Source organism: Microcaecilia unicolor, chromosome 6 (assembly GCF_901765095.1).
Source record: "Microcaecilia unicolor chromosome 6, aMicUni1.1, whole genome shotgun sequence".
NCBI lineage: Eukaryota > Metazoa > Chordata > Amphibia > Gymnophiona > Siphonopidae > Microcaecilia > Microcaecilia unicolor.
Genome location: NC_044036.1, coordinates 194,986,234 through 195,007,969, shown reverse-complemented (window position 1 = coordinate 195,007,969; position 21,736 = coordinate 194,986,234). Strand labels below are relative to the sequence as shown.

Here is a 21,736-nt window from a genome sequence, read left to right as displayed (position 1 = left end):
CGCCTCCCAACCACCAGGTGTGGCACAGACCGTAGTAGTAGTAGTAGTAGTAAAAAAAAAAAAAAAAAAAGTACATAAGTAATGCCATACTGGGAAAAGACCAAAGGCCCATCGAGCTCAGCATCTTGTCCCCAACAGCGGCCAATCCAGGTCAAGTGCACCTGGCAAGCTTCCCAAACGTACAAACGTTTTATACAAGTTATTCCCGAAATTGTGGATTTTTCCCAAGTCCATTTAGTAGTGGTCTATGGACTTGTCCTTTAGGAAACCATCCAACCCCTTTTAAACTCTGCCAAGCTAACCGCCTTCACTACGTTCTCCGCCAACAAATTCCAGAGTTTAATTACGTGTTGGGTGAAGAAATATTTTCTCCTATTTGTTTAAATTTACTACACTGTAGTTTCATCCCATGCCCCCTAGTCCTAGTATTTTGGAAAGCGTGAACAGACGCTTCACATCCACCTGTTCCACTCCACTCATTATTTTATATACCTCTATCATGTCTCCCCTCAGCCATCTCTGAAAAGCCCTAACCACCTTAGTCTTTCTTCATAGGGAAGTCGTCCCATCCCTGCTATCATTTTTGTCGCCCTTCGCTGCACCTTTTCCAGTTCTACTATATCTTTCTTGAGATGCAGCGACCAGAATTGAACACAATACTCAAGGTGCGGTCGCACCATGGAGCAATACAACGGCATTATAACATCCTCACATCTGTTCTCCATATCCTTCCTAATAATACTCAACATTCTATTCACTTTCCTAGCTGCAGCAGCACACTGAGCAGAAGGTTTCAGTGTATTATCAACAATGACACCCAGATCCCTTTCTTGGTTCGTAACTCCTAACGTGGAACCTTGCAAGACGTACCCATAATTCGGGTTCTTTTTTCCCACATGCATCACTTGCACTTGCTCACATTAAACGTCATCTGCCATTTAGCTGCCCAGTCTCGTAAGGTCCTTCTGTAATTTTTCACAATCCTCTCGCGAGTTAACGACTTTGAATATATATATTAAAAAGCAGCGGTCCTAGCACTGACCCCTGAGGAACCCCACTAACTACCCTTCTCCATTGTGAATACTGCCCATTTAACCCCACTCTCTGTTTCCTATCCTTCAACCAGTTTTTAATCCACAATACATTTCCTCCTATCCCATGACCCTCCAATTTCCTCTGTAGCCTTTCATGAGGTACCTTATTAAATGCCTTTTGAAAATCCAGATACATAATAGCAACCGGCTCCCCTTTGTCCACATGTTTATTTACTCCTTCAACGAATTGAAGTAAATTGGTCAGGCAAGATTACCCCACACTAACACCGTGCTGACTTGATCTCAGTAATCCATGTACTTGGATGTGCTCTGTAATTTTGTTTTTAATGCCCAGAGAATAACAGGCAGAACCTGAACGGAGTTGGAGGAATGTGATGATCCCCTCCCCCATAAACAGACTGAAATTTTGTATGATTAGTAGTAGTTAAAAAAAATGCCTAGAGAATAACAGGCAGAACCTGAACGGAGTTGGAGGAATGCGATGATCCTCTCCCCCATAAGCAGACTGAATTTTTTTTTTCTAAGGTAATTGGGAGGGGCATGTACTTTGAGGGGTGTCATGATTGTGGCTGTGACCCCTCACAGACTTACCTTATTTCTGGGGGTCAGCTTCTTAGTTGGCTTCTGATTCTTCAGTCTGTCCTTTCGGAGCTAGCTCTGTCTCTCTGTGCTGGCTGCTTCCAGCAGCATGACTCTAATAGCTTCACTATACTGCAGCTGTGTGGGTTAAGCCTCTCTGTGTTTCAGTATGCTGGCTGCCTGTGTCTGGTAGTAGTGACATCATCAGGCAGGGCCTTGATAAGGAAGTGGTGTTCTTCCCTTCAGGGCCTTTGCAACGTTTGCTTTAGGTAGGGGTGGTGCAGTGTGCACTTCTGACTTTGTGTCTAGCTTCCCTGCTTGCATTTGCTAAAGGTCCAGGTTAGTGTTGGTGCAGTGTGCACTTGTGACTTGTGTTTAGCTTTCCTGCTTTTCTCTTGTGGCTCCCCTGCTTTCCCTTTTGAAGCACTTCTGTTGGTTTGGTGCTTAGGAAGCACATTTGGTAGTTTAGTGCTGTGGAGCACTGCTGTAGCTTGGTGCTTAGGAGCACCTGTGTTAGCTTATGTGTTTAGCGTTCCTGCTTTTCCCTTGTGGCTCCCCTGCTTTCTCTTTTGAAGCACTTTTGTTAGAAGAATTCCTAAGCACTACTAACAGAAGGGCTTCCTAAGCACCAAACCAACAAAAGTGCTTCAAAAGGGAAGCACTTTTACTGTTTACTGGTTTATTGTTAGGAGCACCCCTGTTAGTTTAGGGCGTTGGAGCACTTCTGTTTCCAGCTTGTTCTAGTATCCTGGTCCCAGGGTTCCTGTATCCGGTAAGTCATGCCGGCCACTCGAACCCAGGGGCTCAACTCCTGGGGGGATAGTGGCTAAGTGCAGGTGAAGCAGTGCGGACCAGTCCGGGGTACTCCAGTCCGGTGTGTTCCAGTCCGGTGTGTTCTAGACTGGGGTACTCCAGTCCAGTGTGTTCCAGACCGGTGTGTTCCAGTCCAGTGCGGACCAGTCCGGTGTATTTCAGTCCCTGTGTTCCGGCTCGCTGGGCGGCACCCAGTGTTGGTTGATGGGTTTTGCCTGCTGCTGTCGCTCCTCGTCAGCAGCCCAAGGGCTCACGTTTGCTCCAGAACCCGTCCCCGCGGGCTCTGAACCTGAGAACCTGACAAGGGGTAACAGTCAGAAAAAAGAAAAATGGTCTTTGGAAGGGGAAAAAAAATTCGGGTATAGTGTTCACTTGCTGTAACAATGTGGCAGATCTATATTGCAATCTAATGATTTCCCTGTGAAATTACTAGAGTGGATTTATTGTGAAAATACTAAAAGGCATTTACTTGTATGTGTGTATATCTCTTTTCATAGTGGTATACACACTAATTCCTTTTACCTACCTCTTGTTCTTGCCAATTCAGAAAGAGTTACAGCATCTCGCTGGTGAGAGGAAAAGCCCACCAGGAAGTTTTCCCATACCACTCACACCAATGTAAATACATTTTCCATTCCCTCTTTCCAGATTGACCCACATTGCCTCTTCCTTACACTGTAGATCCTGCAATTGTGTGGTTTTAATATCTTTAACATACAAAGCCACTCTCACTCCCTTTCTTCCTACCCTGTCTTTCCCGAACAGATTATAGCCCAGTATAACTACATCTCAGTCACGGTTCTCTGTGAACCATGTCTCCGTGACTGCCACTAAATCCTCTCATCACAGCCTCTAAATCCTGAACCTTAATATTTCCCATACCATGGGCATTAGTATATACTGCTTTCCAGATTTTGCCCTTTTCCCCCCGTTTGCATATAGGTATTTAATGCTTCATTTACCTAAGGACTTATACTTACCTGAGGGCTTTGATCGCCTAGCCCCAGTGATTCTAGTTTAAAGCCCTCTTCAGTAGGTTAGCCAGTCTGCTGCTGAAGACACTTCTTCCCTTCTTCCGATAGACGGGCACCATCTCTACATAGCAGTCCCTGGAAAATCATTCCATGGTCCAGGAAGCCAAAACACTTGGCAGACAGAACACATCCTGAGACATCATGTCTAGTCTGCAGATGGACACCTCTGTACCCCTCAGAAGAGAATCACCAACCAACACCTACATTTCACCTCTTAGTGGTCACTGATCCAGCAACTTTGAATTCAAGCTCTTATCTCTCTTCTCTCTGGTATGCTCTCACCTCCTCTTCCAGGGCTGCATATCGGTTCTTCAAGAGTAGGTGGAATCATGGTATCGATCTGGCAGGGTCTCGTGAGCAGAGTCCGGCTGTCCTCTTTCAGCACAGCTTCTTCCCCACTGCTGGAAATCCGATGCCCCATGAAGCATTAAGTACATAAGTACATCAATGTATTTCTCATTTTTGTGGAAGCTTCTCATCCTGGCTACCTCCCCTCTCAGTTCTTTCATTTCTTTCATGAGGGATTCAAGTTGAAGCCAACTTGTACATGGAACCAGCCCCGCTCCCTGGATCACATTTTGTGTCTGCACAGAGACAGAAGCTGTAACTGGGGCAACAGATTTGGAGTTCTTTTCTTAAACCTTGCTATTTTTTCAAATGTTAAAAAGAAAAACTACACAAATGTTTTAAAATACGATTATACAGTATATAACTAAGACTGAAAGTTGATATACGATTATACAGTATATAACTAAGACTGAAAGTTGATATACGGTGATACAGCTATGTTTCACCTTGTAGCCTAGTTCCATGACCCTCTTCAACACTTTCTCCTCTCCCTCACCTGCTTAATATTTGGAAACAGTGGAACAAAATGAGAACATAAGCAGGATAGTTAACAAGAAGGTATTTTCTGCAAGACACACATGCATAAGACTACCTAAAACCTAAGAACAAGCTAGTTGATGCATGCAAGTCAGCAGCTACAAAAAAAACTTACTTCATATCAAAAACAGATTTCATGCCCCAAAGTGCAGAAAGAGGCTGGCTCCATGTGGCAGACGTCAACAATAATGAACCATCCTGTGAAAAGAAAGAACAAGGAGGTGATGAAGGAAATAACATGACATTTCAATGTTTTCCCCAGGATCTTTTAAATGGGTGTGCCACTCGCCTGATTTTACTGACCATCCAGCTAACTTAACAGAAATTACATAACACTGCACAGTACTCCCTTGCCCCGAACTGGCTACTGCTTCATGCCACTCGACTGGTAAATACTTCTGGGGAAAATACTGCGTTCTCTCCTTTAAAGTCCTACAAATTCCCAAGCTGCTCTCACAATCTGAATAATATTTGCTTTGGGCCAACATCTGCTTTGCAGAACTGGGCATAAAGCGAAGATACTTACCTGTAGCAGGCATTCTCCGAGGACAGCAGGCTGATTGTTCTCACTGATGGGTCGGCGTCCACGGCATCCCAGGAACGGAGATTTTTTCCAGCAAAAATCAACAAACTTTGTGACAGCTTCCGGAGCGCGGGACAGACGCACTGCGCATGGCCGGCCATCTTCCCGCCAGCGCGCGTTCGTTCCCGCCTCAGTTATATCAAAAAGCAAATAAAGAATAACAACTCCAAAGGGGAGGTGGGCGGGTTGGTGAGAACAATCAGCCTGCTGTCCTCGGAGAATACCTGCTATAGGTAAGTATCTTCGCTTTCTCCGAAGACAAGCAGGCTGCTTGTTCTCACTGATGGGGTATCCCTAGCCCCCAGGCTCACTCAAAACAAAAAAAGGTCAACTGGGCCTCGCAATGGCGAGGACATAAAGATTGACCTACGAAGAAACATCTGAAAGTGCAGCCTGGAACAGAATAAACATGGGCCTAGGGGGGTGGAGTTGGATTCTAAACCCCAAACAGATTCTGCAGCACCGACTGCCCAAACAGACTGTCGTGTCGTGAATTCTGCTGGAGGCAGTAGTGAGATGTGAATGTGTGGATTGATGACCACGTCGCAGCCTTGCAAATCTCTTCTATAGTGGCTGACTTCAAGTGAGCCACCGACGCTGCCATGGCTCTAACACTATGAGCCGTGACATGACCCTCAAGAGTCAGCCGAGCTTGGGAGTAAGTGAAGGAAATGCAATCTGCTAGCCAATTGGAAATGGTGCGTTTCCTAACAGCAACTCCCTTCTGTTGGGATAGAAACAAACATTTGGGCGGACTGTCTGAAGGGGCTTGTCCGCTCCACATAGAAGGCCAATGCTCTCTTGCAGTCCAATGTGTGCAACTGACGTTCAGCAGGGCGGGTATGAGGACGGGGAAAGAATGTTAGCAAGAAAATTGACTGCTTCAGATGGAACAACACCATCTTCGGCAAGAACTTAGGGTGTGTGCGGAGGACTTCTCTGTTATGATGAAATTTAGTATAGAAAGCATGGGTTACCAAGGCTTGCAGCTCACTGACTACGAGCTGAAGTATCAGCCACCAAGAAATGACCTTCCAGGTCAAGTACTTCAGATGGCAGGAATTCAGTGGCTCAAAAGGAGGTTTCATCAGCTGGGTGAGGACCACGTTGAGATCCCATGACACTGGTGGAGGTTTGACAGGGGGCTTTGACAAAAGCAAACCTCTCATGAAGCGAACAACTAAAGGCTGTCCAGAGATAGGCTTACCCTCTACATGTTTATCATAAGCACTAATTGCACTAAGGTGAACCCTTACGGAGTTGGTCTTCAGACCAGACTCAGACAAGTGTAGAAGGTATTCAAGCAGGGTCTGTGTAGGACAAGAGCGAGGATCTAGGGCCTTGCTGTCACACCAGACGGCAAACCTCCTCCATTTACAAGAGTAACACCTCTTCGTGGAATCTTTCCTGGAGGCACGCAAGACTCGGGAGATACCCTCAGAAAGACCCAAGGAGGCGAATTCTACGCTCTCAACATCCAGGCCGTGAGGGCCAGAGACTGGAGGTTGGGATGCAGAAGCGCCCCCTCGTTCTGAGTGATGAGGGTTGGAAAACACTCCAATCTCCACGGTTCTTCGGAGGCCAACTCCAGAAGAGGAAACCAAATCTGACGCGGCCAGAAGGGTGCAATCAAGATCATGGTTCCGCAGTCTTGCTTGACTTTCAGCAAAGTCTTCCCTACTAGAGGTATGGGAGGATACACATACAGAAAAAGCCTGTCCCCCCAATGTAGGAGAAAGGCATCTGACGCTAATCTGTCGTGGGCCTGAAGCCTAGAACAGAACTGAGGGACCATGTGATTGATCCGAGTGGCAAAAAGATCCACCGAGGGGGTGCCCCACTCCCGGAAAATCTTGCGTACGACGCCCATATTCAGTGACCACTCGTGAGGTTGTATTATCCCGCTCAACCTGTCGGCCAGACTGTTGTTTACGCCTGCGTGATAAATGGCTTGGAGAAACATGCCGCGACGGCGAGCCCAAAGCCACATCTGGACGGCTTCCTGACACAGAGGGCGAGATCCGGTGCCCCCCTACTTGTTGATGTAATACATGGCAACCTGATTGTCCGTCTGAATTTGAATAATTTGATTGGATAGCCGATCTCTGAAAGCATTTAGAGCGTTCCAGACCGCTTTCAACTCCAGGAGATTGATCTGAAGACCTGATTCCTGGAGGGACCAAGCTCTGAGTGTGGAGCCCATCTATAAGAGCTCCCCACCCCAGGAGAGACACATCCGTGGCCAGCACTTTCAGAGGCTGCGGAATTTGGAAGGGACATCTCAAGGTCAAATTGGATCGAATTGTCCACCACTGAAGGGAATTGTGAAAATTGGTGGACAGCTGGATCACATCCTCTAGATTCCCTGCAGCTTGATACCACTGGGAAGCTAGGGTCCATTAAGCTGATCTCATGTGAAGACAGGCCATGGGTGTCACATGAACTGTGGCGGCCATATGGCCTAGAAGTCTCAACATCTGCCGAGCTGTGATCTGCTGAGACACTGGCCATGGAGACAAGAGACAGAAGATTGTCTGCCCTCGCCTCGGTCTGGGAGTCCAGCAGAGCTCCTATAAATTCTAGCTTTTGAACGGGAAGAAGATGAGACTTCGGGTAATTTATCACAAACCCGAGTAGCTCCAGCAGTTGAATACTCATCTGCATGGACTGTACAGCTCCTGCCTCCGAGGTGTTCTTCACTAGCCAATCGTCGAGATAAGGAAACACATGCACCCCCAGTCTGCGCAGCCACGCTGCAGCCACCGCTAGGCATTTTGTAAACACCCTGGGCACAGACGCAAGACCAAAGGGGAGCACACAATACAGAAAATGCTGTGTTCCCCGACGGAATCGAAGATACTTCCTGTGAGCGGGAAGTATCTGGATGTGTGTATAAGCATCCTTTAAGTCCAGCGAGCATAGCCAATCGTTTTCCTGAATCATGGGAAGAAGGGTGCCCAGGGAAAGCATCCTGAACTTTTCTCGGACCAGGAATTTGTTCAAGGCCCTTAGGTCTAGGATGGGATACATCCCCCCTGTTTTCATTTGCACAAGAAAGTACCTGGAATAGAATCCCAGCCCTCATTGGCGCTGAGAAGGGCGGAGAGTTGCTCTGCAAGTACCTGCTTGTGCTGGAAGCTGAAGGACTGAGCTCCTGCTGGGCAATTTGGAGGTCTGGAGATCAAATTGAGTGTGTACCCTAACCGAACTATTTGAAGAACCAACCGGTTGGAGGTTATGAGAGGTCACCATTGGTGAAAAAATTTTATCCCCCCCCCCCCCCGACCGGTAGATCGTCCGGCACAGGTACTTTTATGGCGGCTATGCTCAGCTGGAGCCAGTCAAAAGCCCGTCCCTTGCTTTTGCTGGGGAGCTGCAGGGGCCTGTCTGGGCGCACGCTGTTGACGCGAATGAGTGCGCTGGGGCTGAGCCTGAGAAGGCTGTCGGGAAGGTGGATTGTACCTACACTTATTGTAAACATAGGGAGTAGTCTTCATTCCCTGGAAAAACCGTCTACCTGTTGAGGTAGATGCTGAAGGCGCCCGGTGGGAGAGCTTGTCGAGGGCAGTTTCCCGCTGGTGGAGCTGCTCTACCACCTGCTCGACTTTCTCACCAAAAATAATATCCCCCCGGCAAGGAACATCCGCAAGCCGCTGCTGGGTTCGACTATCCAGGTTTGAGGCACGCAGCCATGAAAGTCTGCGCATCACTATACCTTGAGCAGTGGATCTGGATGCAACATCAAAAGTGTCGTAAGCACCCCTGGACACGAATTTACGACATGCCTTCAGCTGCCTGACCACTTTCTCAAAAGGCCTGGCTTGCCCCGGAGGGAGCTTGTCCACCAAGTCCGCCAGTTACTTAACATTGTTCCGCATATGGATGCTTGTGTAGAGCTGGTATGATTGGATCTTGGACACGAGCATAGGCCTTTCTCCCAAACGAGTCCAGAGTCCTAGACTCTCGCCCCAGGGGCGCCGAGGCAAAATCCCTAGTACTCCTGGCTCTCTTGAGAGCGGAATCCACAACCATAGAGTCATGAGGTAACTCGGACCTCATCAACTCAGGTTCTCCATGAATCCGATATTGGGACTCAGCTTTTTTGGGAATGGTGGGATTACTGAGTGGTTTCATCCAGTTCCTAAGCAATGTCTCTTTAAGGATATTATGTAAAGGGCCAGTGGACGACTCCATAGGTGGTGAAGGATAGCCAAGGACCTCGAGCATCTCAGTCCTGGGCTCATCCTCAGTTACCACCGGGAAGGGAATGCCTACAGACAATTCCCCGACAAATGACGAGAAGGTGAGACTCTCCGGTGGAGAAAATGAAGATACATACCTGTAGCAGGTATTCTCCGAGGACAGCAGGCTCCATATTCTTACGTGTGGGTCGTCGTCCGCAACGGCTGAGGAGACCGGAACCTTTAGTTAGAAAAAACTAGAAGTTTGTAGAGTGCTCGCCTGCACGGGCCCGAGCGCACCGTGCATGCGTGAGCCGCTTCCCGCCCACAACGTGAGCGTGACTGAACTAGTTATATAGAAAGCAAAGAAGATAAAAGCAGACAACTCCAACGGGGAGGAGAGAGGACTGTAAAAATATGGAGCCTACTGTCCTCGGAGAATACCTGCTACAGGTATGTATCTTCATTTTCTCCGAGGACAAACAGGCTCCATATTCTTACGTGTGGGGTACCCCTAGCACCCAGGCTCACTCAAAACAACGAACATTGGTCAATTGGACCTCGCAACGGTGGGGACATAACTGAGATTGACCTGAAAACAAACAACTAAGTGAGACTGCAGCTTGGAACAGAACAGAAATAGGCCTAGGAGGGAGGAGTTGGATTCTATACCCCGAACAGATTCTGTAACACCAACTGCCCAAACCGACTATCGCGTCGGGTATCCTGCTGCAGGCAGCAGTGAGATGTGAATGTGTGGACTGAAGACCACGTTGCAGCCTTGCAAATCTCTTCAATGGAGGCTGGCTTTGAGTGAGCCACTGACGCAGCCATGGCTCTAACATTGTGAGCCGTGACATGGCCCTCCAAAGTCAGCCCAGCTTGGGCATAAGTGAAGGAAATGCAATCTGCTAGCCAATTGGAGATGGTGCATTTTCCGATGGCAACTCCCCTCCTGTTGGGATGAAAAGAAACAAACTGGGCGGACTGTCGATAGGGCTTTGTCCGCTGTACGTAAAAGGCCAATGCTCTATTACAGTCCAAGGTGTGCGGATGGGGAAAAAATGTTGGCAAGACAATTGACTGGTTCAGATGGAACTCTGACACCACCTTTGGCAAGAACTTAGGATGAGTGCTGAGTACTACTCTGTTATCATGGAATTTAATATATGGAGCATGGACTAACCAGGGCTTGGAGCTCACTGACTCTACAAGCTGAAGTATCAGCCACCAAGAAAATGACCTTCCAGGTCAAGTACTTCAGATGGCAGGAATTCAGTGGCTCAAAAGGAGCTTTCGTCAGCTGGGTGACAATGACGTTGAGATCCCATGACACTGGAGGAGGTTTAGCAGGGGGCTTTGACAAAAGCAAACCTCTCATGAAGTGAACCACTAAAGGCTGTCCAGAGATAGGCTGACCTTCCATACGTTGATGATAAGCAATGATTGCACTAAGATGAACTCTTACTGAGTTAGTCTTAAGACCAGACTCTGATAAGTGTAGAAGGTATTCAAGCAGGGTCCGTGTAGGACAAGAAAAAGGATCTAGGGCCTTGCTGTCACACCAAATGGCAAACCTCCTCCATTTAAAAGAATAACTCCTTTTCGTGGAATCTTTCCTGGAAGCAAGCAAGACTCGAGAGACACCCTCTGAAAAGCCTAAAGAGGCAACTTCTAAGTTCTCAACATCCAGGCCGTAAGAGGCAGAGACTGGAGGTTGGTAGAAGCAACTCCTCATTCTGAGTGATGAGGGTCGGAAAACACTCCAATCTCCACAGTTCTTCGGAGGACAAGTCCAGAAGAATAGGGAACCAGATCTGATGAGGCCAGAAAGGTGCTATCAGAATCATCAGTCCTCAGTCTTGCCTGAGTTTCAGCAGAATCTTCCCTACTAAAGGTATGGGAGGATACGCATACAGAAGGCCTGTCCCCCAATGTAGGAGAAAAGCATCTGATGCGAGTCTGTTGTGGGCCTGAAGCCTGGAACAGAATTGAGGGACCTTGTGATTGGTCTGAGTGGCAAAGAGATCCACCGAGGAGTTGCCCGATGCTCGAAAGATCATGCGGACAACGTCCATGTTCAGAGACCACTCGTGAGGTTGCGTTATCCTGCTCAACCTATCGGCCAGACTGTTTACGCCTTCTAGATACGTGGCCTGGAGAAACATGCCATGCTGGCGCGCCCAAAGCCACATCCTGACGGCTTCCTGACACAGAGGGCAAGATCCGGTGCCCCCCTGCTTGCTGGTGTAATACATCGCAACCTGATTGTCTGTTTGAATGAGGATAATTTGATTGGACAGCCAATCTCTGAAAGCCTTTACAGCATTCCAGATTGCTCGTAATTCCAGGAGGTTGAAGACTTGTTTCCTGAAAAGACCAAACTCCTTGAGTGCGAAGCCCATCTACATGAGCTCCCCACCCCAGGAGGGATGTATCCGTCGTCAGCACTTTTTGTGGCTGAGGAATTTGGAATGGACGTCCCCAAGGTCAGACTGGAGCGAATGGTCCACCACTGTAGGGAATTGCAAAAACCAGTGGAAAGATGGATGACATCCTCTAGATCCCCTGTAGCCTGACACCACTGGGAAGCTAGGGTCCATTGAGCTGACCTCATATGTAGATGTGCCATGGGAGTCACATATACTGTGGAGGCCATGAGGCCCAGAAGCCTCAACATCTGCCGAGCTGTGACCTGTTGAGAAGTTCGAGCTGAGGACACTAAGGCCAGTAGATTGTCTGCCCTTGCCTGGGGGAGGTAAGCTCGAGAAGTCTGTGTATTCAACAAAGCTCCTATGAATTCCAACTTCTGTACTGGAATCAGGTGGGACTTGGGATAATTTATGACAAACCCCAGCAGCTCGAGCAGTTGAATAGTAAGCTGCATGGATCATAGAACTCCTGCCTCTGAGGTGTTATTCACCAGCCAATCGTCGAGATATGGGCACACACGAACTCCTAGTCTGCGTAGCGATGCTGTGACAACTGCCAAGCACTTTGTAACGACCCTCGACGCAGATGCTAGACCAAAGGGTAGTACACAGTACTGAAAATGTTGAGTTCCTAGACGAAATCGGAGGTACTTCCTGTGATTTGGGAGCACCGAGATGTGAGTGTAGGCGTCCTTTAAGTCCAGAGAGCATAGCCAATCGCTTTCCTGAATCATGGGAAGAAGGGTGCCCAGGGAAAGTATCCTGGACCTTTCTCAGACTAGGAATTTCTTCAGGGCCCTTAGGTCTAGGATGGGACTTATCCCCCCTGTTTTCTTTTGCACAAGATACCTGGAATAGAATCCCAGCCCTTCTTCCCCTGGTGGAACGGGTTCGACCGCATTGGCCTTTAGAAGGGCGGAGAGTTCCTCTGCAAGTACCTGCTTATGCTGGGAACTCCCAGCGGGGAATTTGGAGGTTTTGATTCCAGATTGAGAGCGTATCCTAACCGGACTATTTGAAGAACCCACCTGTTGGAGGTTATAAGAGGCCACCCTTTGGTGAAAAAATATCAACCTCCTCCCAACAGGCAGATTGTCCGGCACGGACACTCTTACCTCGGCGATGCTGCTCCGGAGCCAGTCAAAAGCCCGTCCCTTGCTTTTGCTGGGGAGCCGGAGGGGCTTTTGGCGCACGCCACTGACGAGAGCGAGCCTGCTGGGAGCGAGCTTGACCAGGCTGTCGAGAGGTAGGAGTGTACCTATGCCTATTATAGGAATAAGGAGCACTCCTCCTCCCTCCAAAAAACCTCCTAGGAGGTAGTAGCAGAAGGCGTCCGGCGGGAGAGAGATTCTATAGCAACATGATGCTTCTTGAGGGTATCAACAATATCCTCAACCTTCTCTCCAAAAAGATTATCCCCCCGGCAAGGAACATCTGCCATTCGCTGCTGGGTCTTCTGATCCAGGTCCGAGACACGCAGCCATAAGTCTGCGCATCACGATACCCTGAGCAACTACTCGGGATGCGGCATCAAAAGTGTCGTAGGCCCCCCCCCTGGCCAGGAATTTGTGACACGCCTTCTGCTGCCTGACCACATGGTGAAAAGGTTCAGCAAGCTATGGAGGAAGAGCTTTCACTAAACTGGACAGTTGCTTAACTGAGTTCCGTAAGTGAATGCTGGTGTATAGCTGGTATATTTGGATCTTGGTGGCGAGCATTCCAGCCTGATACGTACGCCTCCCAAAAGAATCCAAGGTCCTGACTCTGCCCCGGGGCGCCAAGGCATAGTCTCTAGTACTCTTGGCTCTTCTGAGAGCAGAGTCCACCACCATGGAATCGTGAGGAAGTTGGGCCTTCACCATCACAGGCTCTCCATGGACTCTGTACTGGGACTCAGACTTATTATTATTAACATTTGTATAGCGCTACCAGACACACGCAGCGCTGAACACCTGACACAGAGAGACAGTCCCTGCTCGATAGAGCTTACAATCTAAAAATACAGACAGACAATTAAGGTCAAATTGATCGGAGTGGAGGAGTGGCCTAGTGGTTAGGGTGGTGGACTTTGGTCCTGGGGAACTGAGTTCGATTCCCGGCACAGGCAGCTCCCTGTGACTCTGGGCAAGTCACGTAACCCTCCATTGCCCCATGTAAGCCGCATTGAGCCTGCCATGAGTGGGAAAGCGCGGGGTACAAATGTAACAAAAAAAAAAAAAAAAAAGGGCGAGGAAAGTACTGGATGAGAAGGAACAAGGATAGGGGAATTTGAGTAGTGGTTAGGAGCCAAAAGCAATGGTGAAAAGGTGGGTTTTCAGCATAGATTTGAAAACAGGTAGAGATGGAGCTATGCGTAGAGGCTCAAGAAGTCCATTCCAGGCATAAGGTGCCGCGAGGGAAAAGGAACAAAGCCTGGAATTAGCCGTGGAGAAGGGGGACGACAAGAGAGATTTGTCCAGCGAGCGGAGTTCACGGGGAGGAATGTAGGGAGAGAGGAGAGGTAATGGGGGGCTGCAGAATGGATGCATTTAAAGGTCAGTAAGAGAAGTTTGAACTGTACGCGGAAGCGGACAGGGAGCCAGTGAAGTGACTTGAGGAGTGGGCTAGTGTGGATAAAACGATTTTGGTGGAAAATAAGTCGTGCTGCAGAATTTTGGACAGACTGGAGAGGAGATGGCTGAGCAGAAGACCAGTGAGAAGCAAATTGCAATAATCCAAGCAAGAGGTGACAAGGGTTTGGTAAGGGTTCTGGTAGCATATTCAGAGAGGAAGGGGCGAATTTTGCAAATGTTGTAGACAAAGAAGCAGAGACAACAGGCTATAAGGCATGAGCCCGGCGCAGCATCATATAACCCCCGAAAAAGCTCCACACAATTAAATGTCCAAAGGTATCAGAAAAAAAGATCTACCTCATGAATAGATCTAACTGTCTAACTGATCCAAATAAACAAGCAGCAGATCATTGCCTGTTTCAACAATGTGCGGATATTTTGGAGTGCGAGCAGATGAGGACGGATGTGGAGACTTTACAAATGTATGAAACCCCTGAAGCAGCGACAGCGAAACGGGGATTTCCCTGTTGGGTTAAGATTGAGCTACTGATTGAGCAAGCGACACCATTACGTTGGGAGTTAAGTAACCGGTGGCTCAGCACAGCAACATATTGTAAAGCAGTGTAGTCTTTTTTTATATACAGACATTCTCTGTGATCTCCTTCTTTTTGTTGAAACAGGCAATGATCTGCTGCTTGTTTATTTGGATAAGTTAGATCTATTCATTAGGTAGATCTTTTTTTCTGATACCTTTGGACATTTAATTGTGTGGAGTTTTTTTCGGGGGTTATATGATTCTGCGCCGGGCTCGTGCCTTATAGCCCGTTGTCTTTGGGCTGGCTGGGTGGTGTTACTGAATTCCCCCGTTTTTTCTCCACTTTAATTGCTGGCTTTTGCCAAAGAAAGTTGCAGATCATTGGGTCCTGTATTTTTGTATAGAATTTACACAGGTAGTGTGGAACTGTGTTTTTGAATTTCAAATTGATCTACTGGAAGCTTGAGTGTAGTAGTAGACAAAGAAGCGACAGGTTTTGGCCGTGTGCTGGATGTTAGCGGAAAAGGAGAGGGAGGAATCAAAGATGACTCCTAGGTTGCGAGCAGATGAGACAGGGAGGATGAGGGTGCCATCTACTGAAATAGAGAATGGGGGGAGGGGCAAGGTGGGCTTGGGGGGGAAAGACAATAAGCTCAGTTTTGGCCATGTTCAGTTTCAGGTGGCGGTGTGACATCCAGGCAGCTATGTCGGTCAAGCAGGCTGAAACTTTGGCCTGGGTTTCAGCAGTAATGTCAGGTGTGGAGAGGTAGAGCTGAGTGTCATCAGCATAAAGATGGTACTGGAAACCGTGAGATGAGATTAGAGAGCCCAGGGAAGAAGTGTAAATGGAAAAAAGAAGGGGGCCAAGGACAGATCCCTGAGGAACTCCAAATGAGAGTGGGCAGGGATGGAGGATGATCCACCAGAATATACTCTGAAGGTACGGTGGGACTTCTTGTTGACAACTGAATCAGAGAGAGGGCAAGACCAATTCCGCAACATCACTTCCCTGAGTGTATTGTGCAGGGGGGCCATAGCAACCTCTGCAGGCGAAGAAGGATAATCCAGGACTTTGAACATCTCAGCCCTGTGCTCATCCACAGCCTCCATGGGAAATGGAATGTCCTTAGACATTTCCCGCACAAAAGATGAAAAAGTAAGACTCTCAGGTGGAGATTGTCTAACTTCAATAGGCGGAGTAGGATCAGAAGGAAGCCCTTGGGAGTCTTCTTCCGAAAAATACCTGGGATCTTCCTCCTCTCCCCATGAATGCTCCTCTTTGTATCGGACAGAAGCTCTCGAAGAGCAGACCGAACTTGAGCCTGTCTTGACTTCGAGGATCGACGTCCTCGTGGAGGATGTCGAGAAGTCGACCCCTGCCTGGACTCCGGCGAAGCTTCCTCCACCAACATCGAGTCAACCCGGGCGGTAACCTCCTCACAGGAGATGAGCCAGACGCCGTCTCAGCAGTACGGGAGGTGCAAGTACCCCCGGTACCAAAGCAGATGGACGGAGCAGCCCTTCCAGAATTTCTGGAAGAATGGCCCGGAGACACTCATCTAGACCTGCCATCGAAAAAGGCTATGGGGCCGGTGCAGGAGTTGGTGCCAGAATCTGAGGGGGATCGAGAGCCTGTACTAGGCTACCGGACGACCGATGCATCGGCACCTCCTGAATGGAGGGTGAGCGGTCCTCCCGGCGGCGACGCTTCTCAGGTGCCGACTCCTTCAGCTCCCCGGAGCTCTCGGTACCGTGTCTGGAAGGAGAAGGAGAGCGATAGCGATGCTTCTTAGCCTTCGCTCGACGACCATCATCGACACTCCTCGGTACCGAGGAGGACGTGGAATCCTCACGCCTCCTCGGGTCCGGGTCTGAGAACGGTCGGTCTCGAGACGGCTGGAGACCCACTCGATGCCTCGCTGCTCCCAGCAAGTGGTCTCTCGGCAGCCATTACCTGGACTCTCAATGCCGCCGACCTCGGTACCGATGTCGATGCAGACGTCGAAGGATTGGACCGATCTGGAAAAAGCTGCTCACGCTGAGCCTCTCGAGCTACCTGGGTCCTCTTTTTCATCAACTTGCACAGCTTACAAGCAGCCGGAAGATGATCAGGCCCAAGACACTGAAGGCACCAAGCGTGGGGGTCGGTACTCGAGATGATCCGGTTGCAGCGAGTACAGTTTGAAGCCGCTGGGAGTCCTTGATGACGGGCAGAAAAATAGCATCCGCAAAATTAAACGGCTCTATTGTGCCAAAGGAAAAGGCACAATAAAAAAAGGGGGAAAATGCGGCCGAGCGGCAACAAACGGAAAAAGAAAGGAAACTTTGAAGTGGGAAGAAAGAAAACTAGAAATAGAGGAAAATAAACTTTTTTTAAAAAATTTCGAACATGAAAGAAGAAGAAAAAAAGAAGAAAAGGGGCGCGTAAAACGCAAAAAAACACGATCTCCTGAGCCAAACAAAGGAGAGCAACAGAAAACCAACTCTCCTCAAGTGTGGAAGAAAAGAAACTAGTTCAGTAACACTCGCGTCGCGGGCGGGAAGTGGCTCGTGCATGCGCGGTGCGCTCAGGCCCGCGCAGGCGAGCACTCTACAAACTTCTAGATTTTTCTAAAGAAAAGTTCCGGTCTCCTGAGCCATTGTGGACGACGACCCACACATAAGAATATGGAGCCTGCTTGTCCTCGGAGAAAGCTTCCTCTCAGGTGAAGGAGTAGGATCAGAAGGAAGACCACAAGACTCCTCAGAAGAGAAATACCTGGGGTCTTTCCCTTCATCCCACGAGGCATCCTCCTCGGTATCGGACAACAGTTCTCTAACTGCAGTCCGAAATCGGGCCCGTCTCGACGCCGACGAACGCTGTCCTCTATGGTGATGCCGAGAAGTCGACTTCCATGCCAGCGGTGATGAAGTTCCCTCCAGCGACGTCGAATCGACCTGGGTAGCAACTGAGGCCAATGCCGCAAGCGGTACCGGCATCGGGGACCGCACCACAGAGCCAGCTGCCGCTTCCATTGACGGTACCGAGGGCGCAAGCACCCCCGGTACCTAGACAGACTAATGCAGCAGCCCTTCCAGGAGACCTGGAAGAAGGGCTTGGATGCACACGTCTAGAGCCGCTGTCGAGGAAGGCTGTAGGGCCGGTGCAGAAGTTGGCGTCAGAATCTGTGGAGGCCTGGGAAGCGGTACTGGGCTGTCCGAAGATCTACACACCGACACCTCTAGTATGGAGGGTGAGTGCTCCTCCCGGCGTCGACGCTTCTCGGATGCCGAATCCTTCAACGCCCGGAGCTCCCGGTACCGTGTCTCGAAGGAGACTGATGACGATGCTTCCGCCTTTGTTTGAAGCACGTCACCAGCACTCCTCGGTACTGACGAGGACGTGGAATCCACACGCCTCCTCTGGGTCGGGTCCGACAGCGGTCGGTCCCGATGGGCCTGCACAGCAGAAGCCCTCGAGACAGGTGGAGACCCACTCAACGGCTCACTACTCCCAGCTAGTGGTGAAGTCTGGATAGCCATTACCTGCGCTCCCGATGTCGACGCCGAGGAATTAGTCGAAGCTCCGAAAAGATGGTCCCAAAGAGCTCTTCTCGACGCCTGTGTCCGCTTTTTCAAGCTCAGATACACAACTTACAGGCGTCTGGGCGATGATCGGGCCCAAGGCACTAGATGCACCAAGCGTGCGGGTCAGTGCCTGAGATCGACCGCTGGCACCGAGCACACTTCTTGAAGCCGCTGGGAGGCTTCGATGACATGAGCAGAAAAATCGCGGCGGCGAAATCAAAAGGCTCGATTGTACCAACAGAGGGGCACAAAAAGGAGAACCGATAAAGGGGGAAAAACTAGGAATATAAGGAAATTTTTTTTTTAACTGGAAAAAAGAAAGACATAGGCGACGTAAAACAAAAAGAAAGCGCAAAGAAGAGCGCGAAAACACCAAAGTCTTTCTCTGGGCCTGAGGGAGAGAGACCGACACGCAGCCACTCTCTTCTGCGGAAAAAGAAAAACTGAGGTGGTAACAGACGCGTGCGGGCGGGAAGATGGCCGCGCATGCGCAGTGCGTCTGTCCTGCACTCCAGAAGCTGTCACAAAGTTTGTTGAATTTTGCTGGAAAAAAATCTCCGTTCCTGGGCCGCCGACCCATCAGTGAGAACAAGCAGCCTGCTTATCCTCGGAGAATTGTAGTTTTCTATGAGGGAAGGAAAAGGGTTTATTTTGGAGATTTCTGGTACAGATACAAAAGATAATGGATGCAAATTAAAAGTCTTTTCAGAAATTTAGCTCAAACTGTTCACTATAAAACATGATTAAACTTGTGAAGCAATTTAGAATTACTTTAGAATATTTATTTTTATAACACTACTAGACATATACATGCTATACAGTGGTGATAAGTATTCAGGTACATTATGAACCTGCTCTGGAGAGCTAGGAGATCAAGCCACTTCCAGAAGGTCACTAGGGGTGTCAGTGGCAGAAATGGGATTAGAACTCAGGTTCTCAGCTCATTGTTCTAACTACTAGGACAATTCCTGTCCACACGAATCAGCCCCAGTATCAGTCAAGGCACAAACCAAAAAGATATGTTGGAAATAATCTGCAAGTGCAGCTGTGGTGGGGTTCACACTCCTCTAGGCTTTGGAGGAAAATATCCAAAACAGGTAAATAAAAGTACATATGTATGTATTGGACAAATAGTGAATACTGTAAGGAACTGAAATAGCATGAGTGGCGCTACTGCTCATAAAATTTCAAACTCGTGTTAATTCAGGATCTTAGTGTGTTTTCTCAGATTTCCATCTTCATCTCATCTTTTTTTTCTTGCCTGGGGTAGCGCTCTGGAACCAGGTCCATATGATCCAATTAGGAAGGAAGCAAAGAATATATTTTAAAAATGTAAATAAATATAGCCCCTTCCCACAGTTCTCCAGAAATACAGGATGCATCATCTGTAGAACAGTAATGGCTCCACGTACAAGAGGCTAGAGCAGCATTAGGGCAGTAGGGTGCTTCTTGGCACCATACTGTGGGAAATGGGCTACTACTCCTAGCTGATTCCGGGTACGTGATGAGAGAGTTCTGGCAATGATAGGATTTCCTTCTCCCTTCTCCAAACCTAGTACCATACTCTGGAATTTTGGCCACTGCTCTTACCCGAGAAGGCTCCAGGTGTGTGATGGCAGAGTTGTGGCAGTGGTAACTTGCCTCCTCCTGCCCGCTGAACACATTGTAGAGCTTCAGCTGTCCTGTGCACGTACCAAGCATTAAGAAGCGCTCACGTGCAGAAAATGCACAGCAGGTGAAGCCACTTTCATCCTCATTTGCTTCCCGGAAGACAGAAATTGGTCTGAATCTGGAAATGGAGGAGAAAAGTTAATCCCAAAAAAATCAATGAATTTATTTATTTGTAGCATTTGTATCCCACATTTTCCCACCAATTTGCAGGCTCAATGTGGTTTACATTTGCCGTAATGGCGGTTGCCATTTCCGGGTAACAGAATTACAAATGGTATTGAGTTTAGGTGCATACATACATGGTAACATACATGGAACATGATATATATGGAACAGATCATGGAATATATATATACTATGTGCATACGTACATGGTAAGGAAGATTACATTATGGTATTACATGAAGGTTCCTGAGTAATAAATTGGATTGTAACATACATTAGGTCATCTGCTCTAGAGAGACCCTATTCGACGTAAGGTTTAAAGTGGTAGTGCTTGATCAATAATAGAAAGGGTTTATTATTATTATTATTATTTGTTGCATTTCTATCCCACATTTTCCCACCTATTTGAAGGCTCAATGTGGCTTACATAGTACCGTGATGGCGATCGCCAATTCCGGTAAGAGAAATACAGTGTGGTCTTGCGTTAAAGTTCATAATTGACAGAGTAAATTAACTATTCAAGGAGAGAGAGTTAAGTTTTAAGCAGTCATGTGATAAAAGGTCAGATCTGTATAGATCGTGTATAATGTCATTATTTAGTATTTAAGATGGATGTTTAAGGTATGCCTTCTTGAAAAGATCTGTTTTCAGTAGCTTTTGGAAGATGGTTAGGTCTTGCGTTGCTTTTATGACCTTCGGTAGTGTGTTCCATAGCTGCGTGCAGATGTATGTGGATTTATATTTTAGCCCTTTACAGTTAGGATAGTGGAGATTGAGGATTGTGCGTGATGATCTTTTTGCGTTCCTAATAGGCAAGTCTATAAGGTCTGACATGTAGGTCGGGGCTTCCCCATAGACGATTTTGTGGACCAGGGTGCAAACTTTGAACTCAATTCGTTCTTTTAGTGGGAGCCAGTGTAGTTCTTCTCTTAGGGGGTTGGCGCTTTCGTATTTCGCTTTCCCAAATATGAGTCTGGCTGCTGTGTTTTGAGCGGTTTGAAGCTTCTTAATGATTTGTTCTTTACATCCGGCATAAATAGCGTTGCAGTAGTCTAGATGACTTAGCACCATTGATTGTACTAGGCTGCGGAATACTTCCCTTGGGAAGAAAGGTTTGATTCTTTTAAGTTTCCACATTGAGTAGAACATTTTCTTTGCTGTATTTTTTGCATGGTCTTCAAGTGTGAGATTTCGATCAATTGTGACTCCCAGGATTTTCAGGCTGAGACCAGAAGTGTGTAGTCTGGGGTGTTTATGGTATTGGGTTTGTGTGTGTTGTATTTTGAGGGCAGGATGAGACATTGTGTTTTTTCTGCGTTTAGCTTTAGCTGGAATGTGTCCGCACATGAGTTCATTATTTGGAGGCTGTGTGTGATTTCATTTGTGATTTTGGTTATGTCTTGTTTGAACGGGATGTATATCGTGACATTGTCGGCATAGATGTACAGGTTGAGTCCTTGGCTGGATAGCGATTTGGCTAAAGTTGTCATCATTAAGTTAAAAAGGGTTGGTGAGAGCGGTGATCCTTGTGGTACTCCACATTCAGGTTTCCATGGTGTTGACGTTTTTGAGTTTGAAATCACTTGATAGGTCCTTGCTGTTAAGAAGCCATTAAACCATCTTAGTACGTTTCCTCCAATCCCGAAGTAGTGTAGGATGTTCGGGAGTATTTGGTGGCTGACCA

At 48.1% G+C, this 21,736-nt stretch overlaps 1 protein-coding gene across 4 annotated transcripts in view; it reads right to left on the bottom strand.

Annotated features, from left to right (window-relative positions):
- DCAF1 (DDB1 and CUL4 associated factor 1) overlaps positions 1-21,736 on the bottom strand; it is a 648,223-nt gene that overhangs the window by 246,443 nt on the left and 380,044 nt on the right. For all 4 annotated transcript variants that reach the window (XM_030205586.1, XM_030205587.1, XM_030205589.1 and 1 more), the window contains 2 exons: positions 19,807-20,005; positions 4,482-4,564 (listed from right to left, as the gene is read on the bottom strand). In XM_030205586.1, the coding sequence (XP_030061446.1) occupies positions 4,482-4,564; positions 19,807-20,005 (282 nt within the window). The remainder of the gene's footprint in view (positions 1-4,481; positions 4,565-19,806; positions 20,006-21,736) is intronic.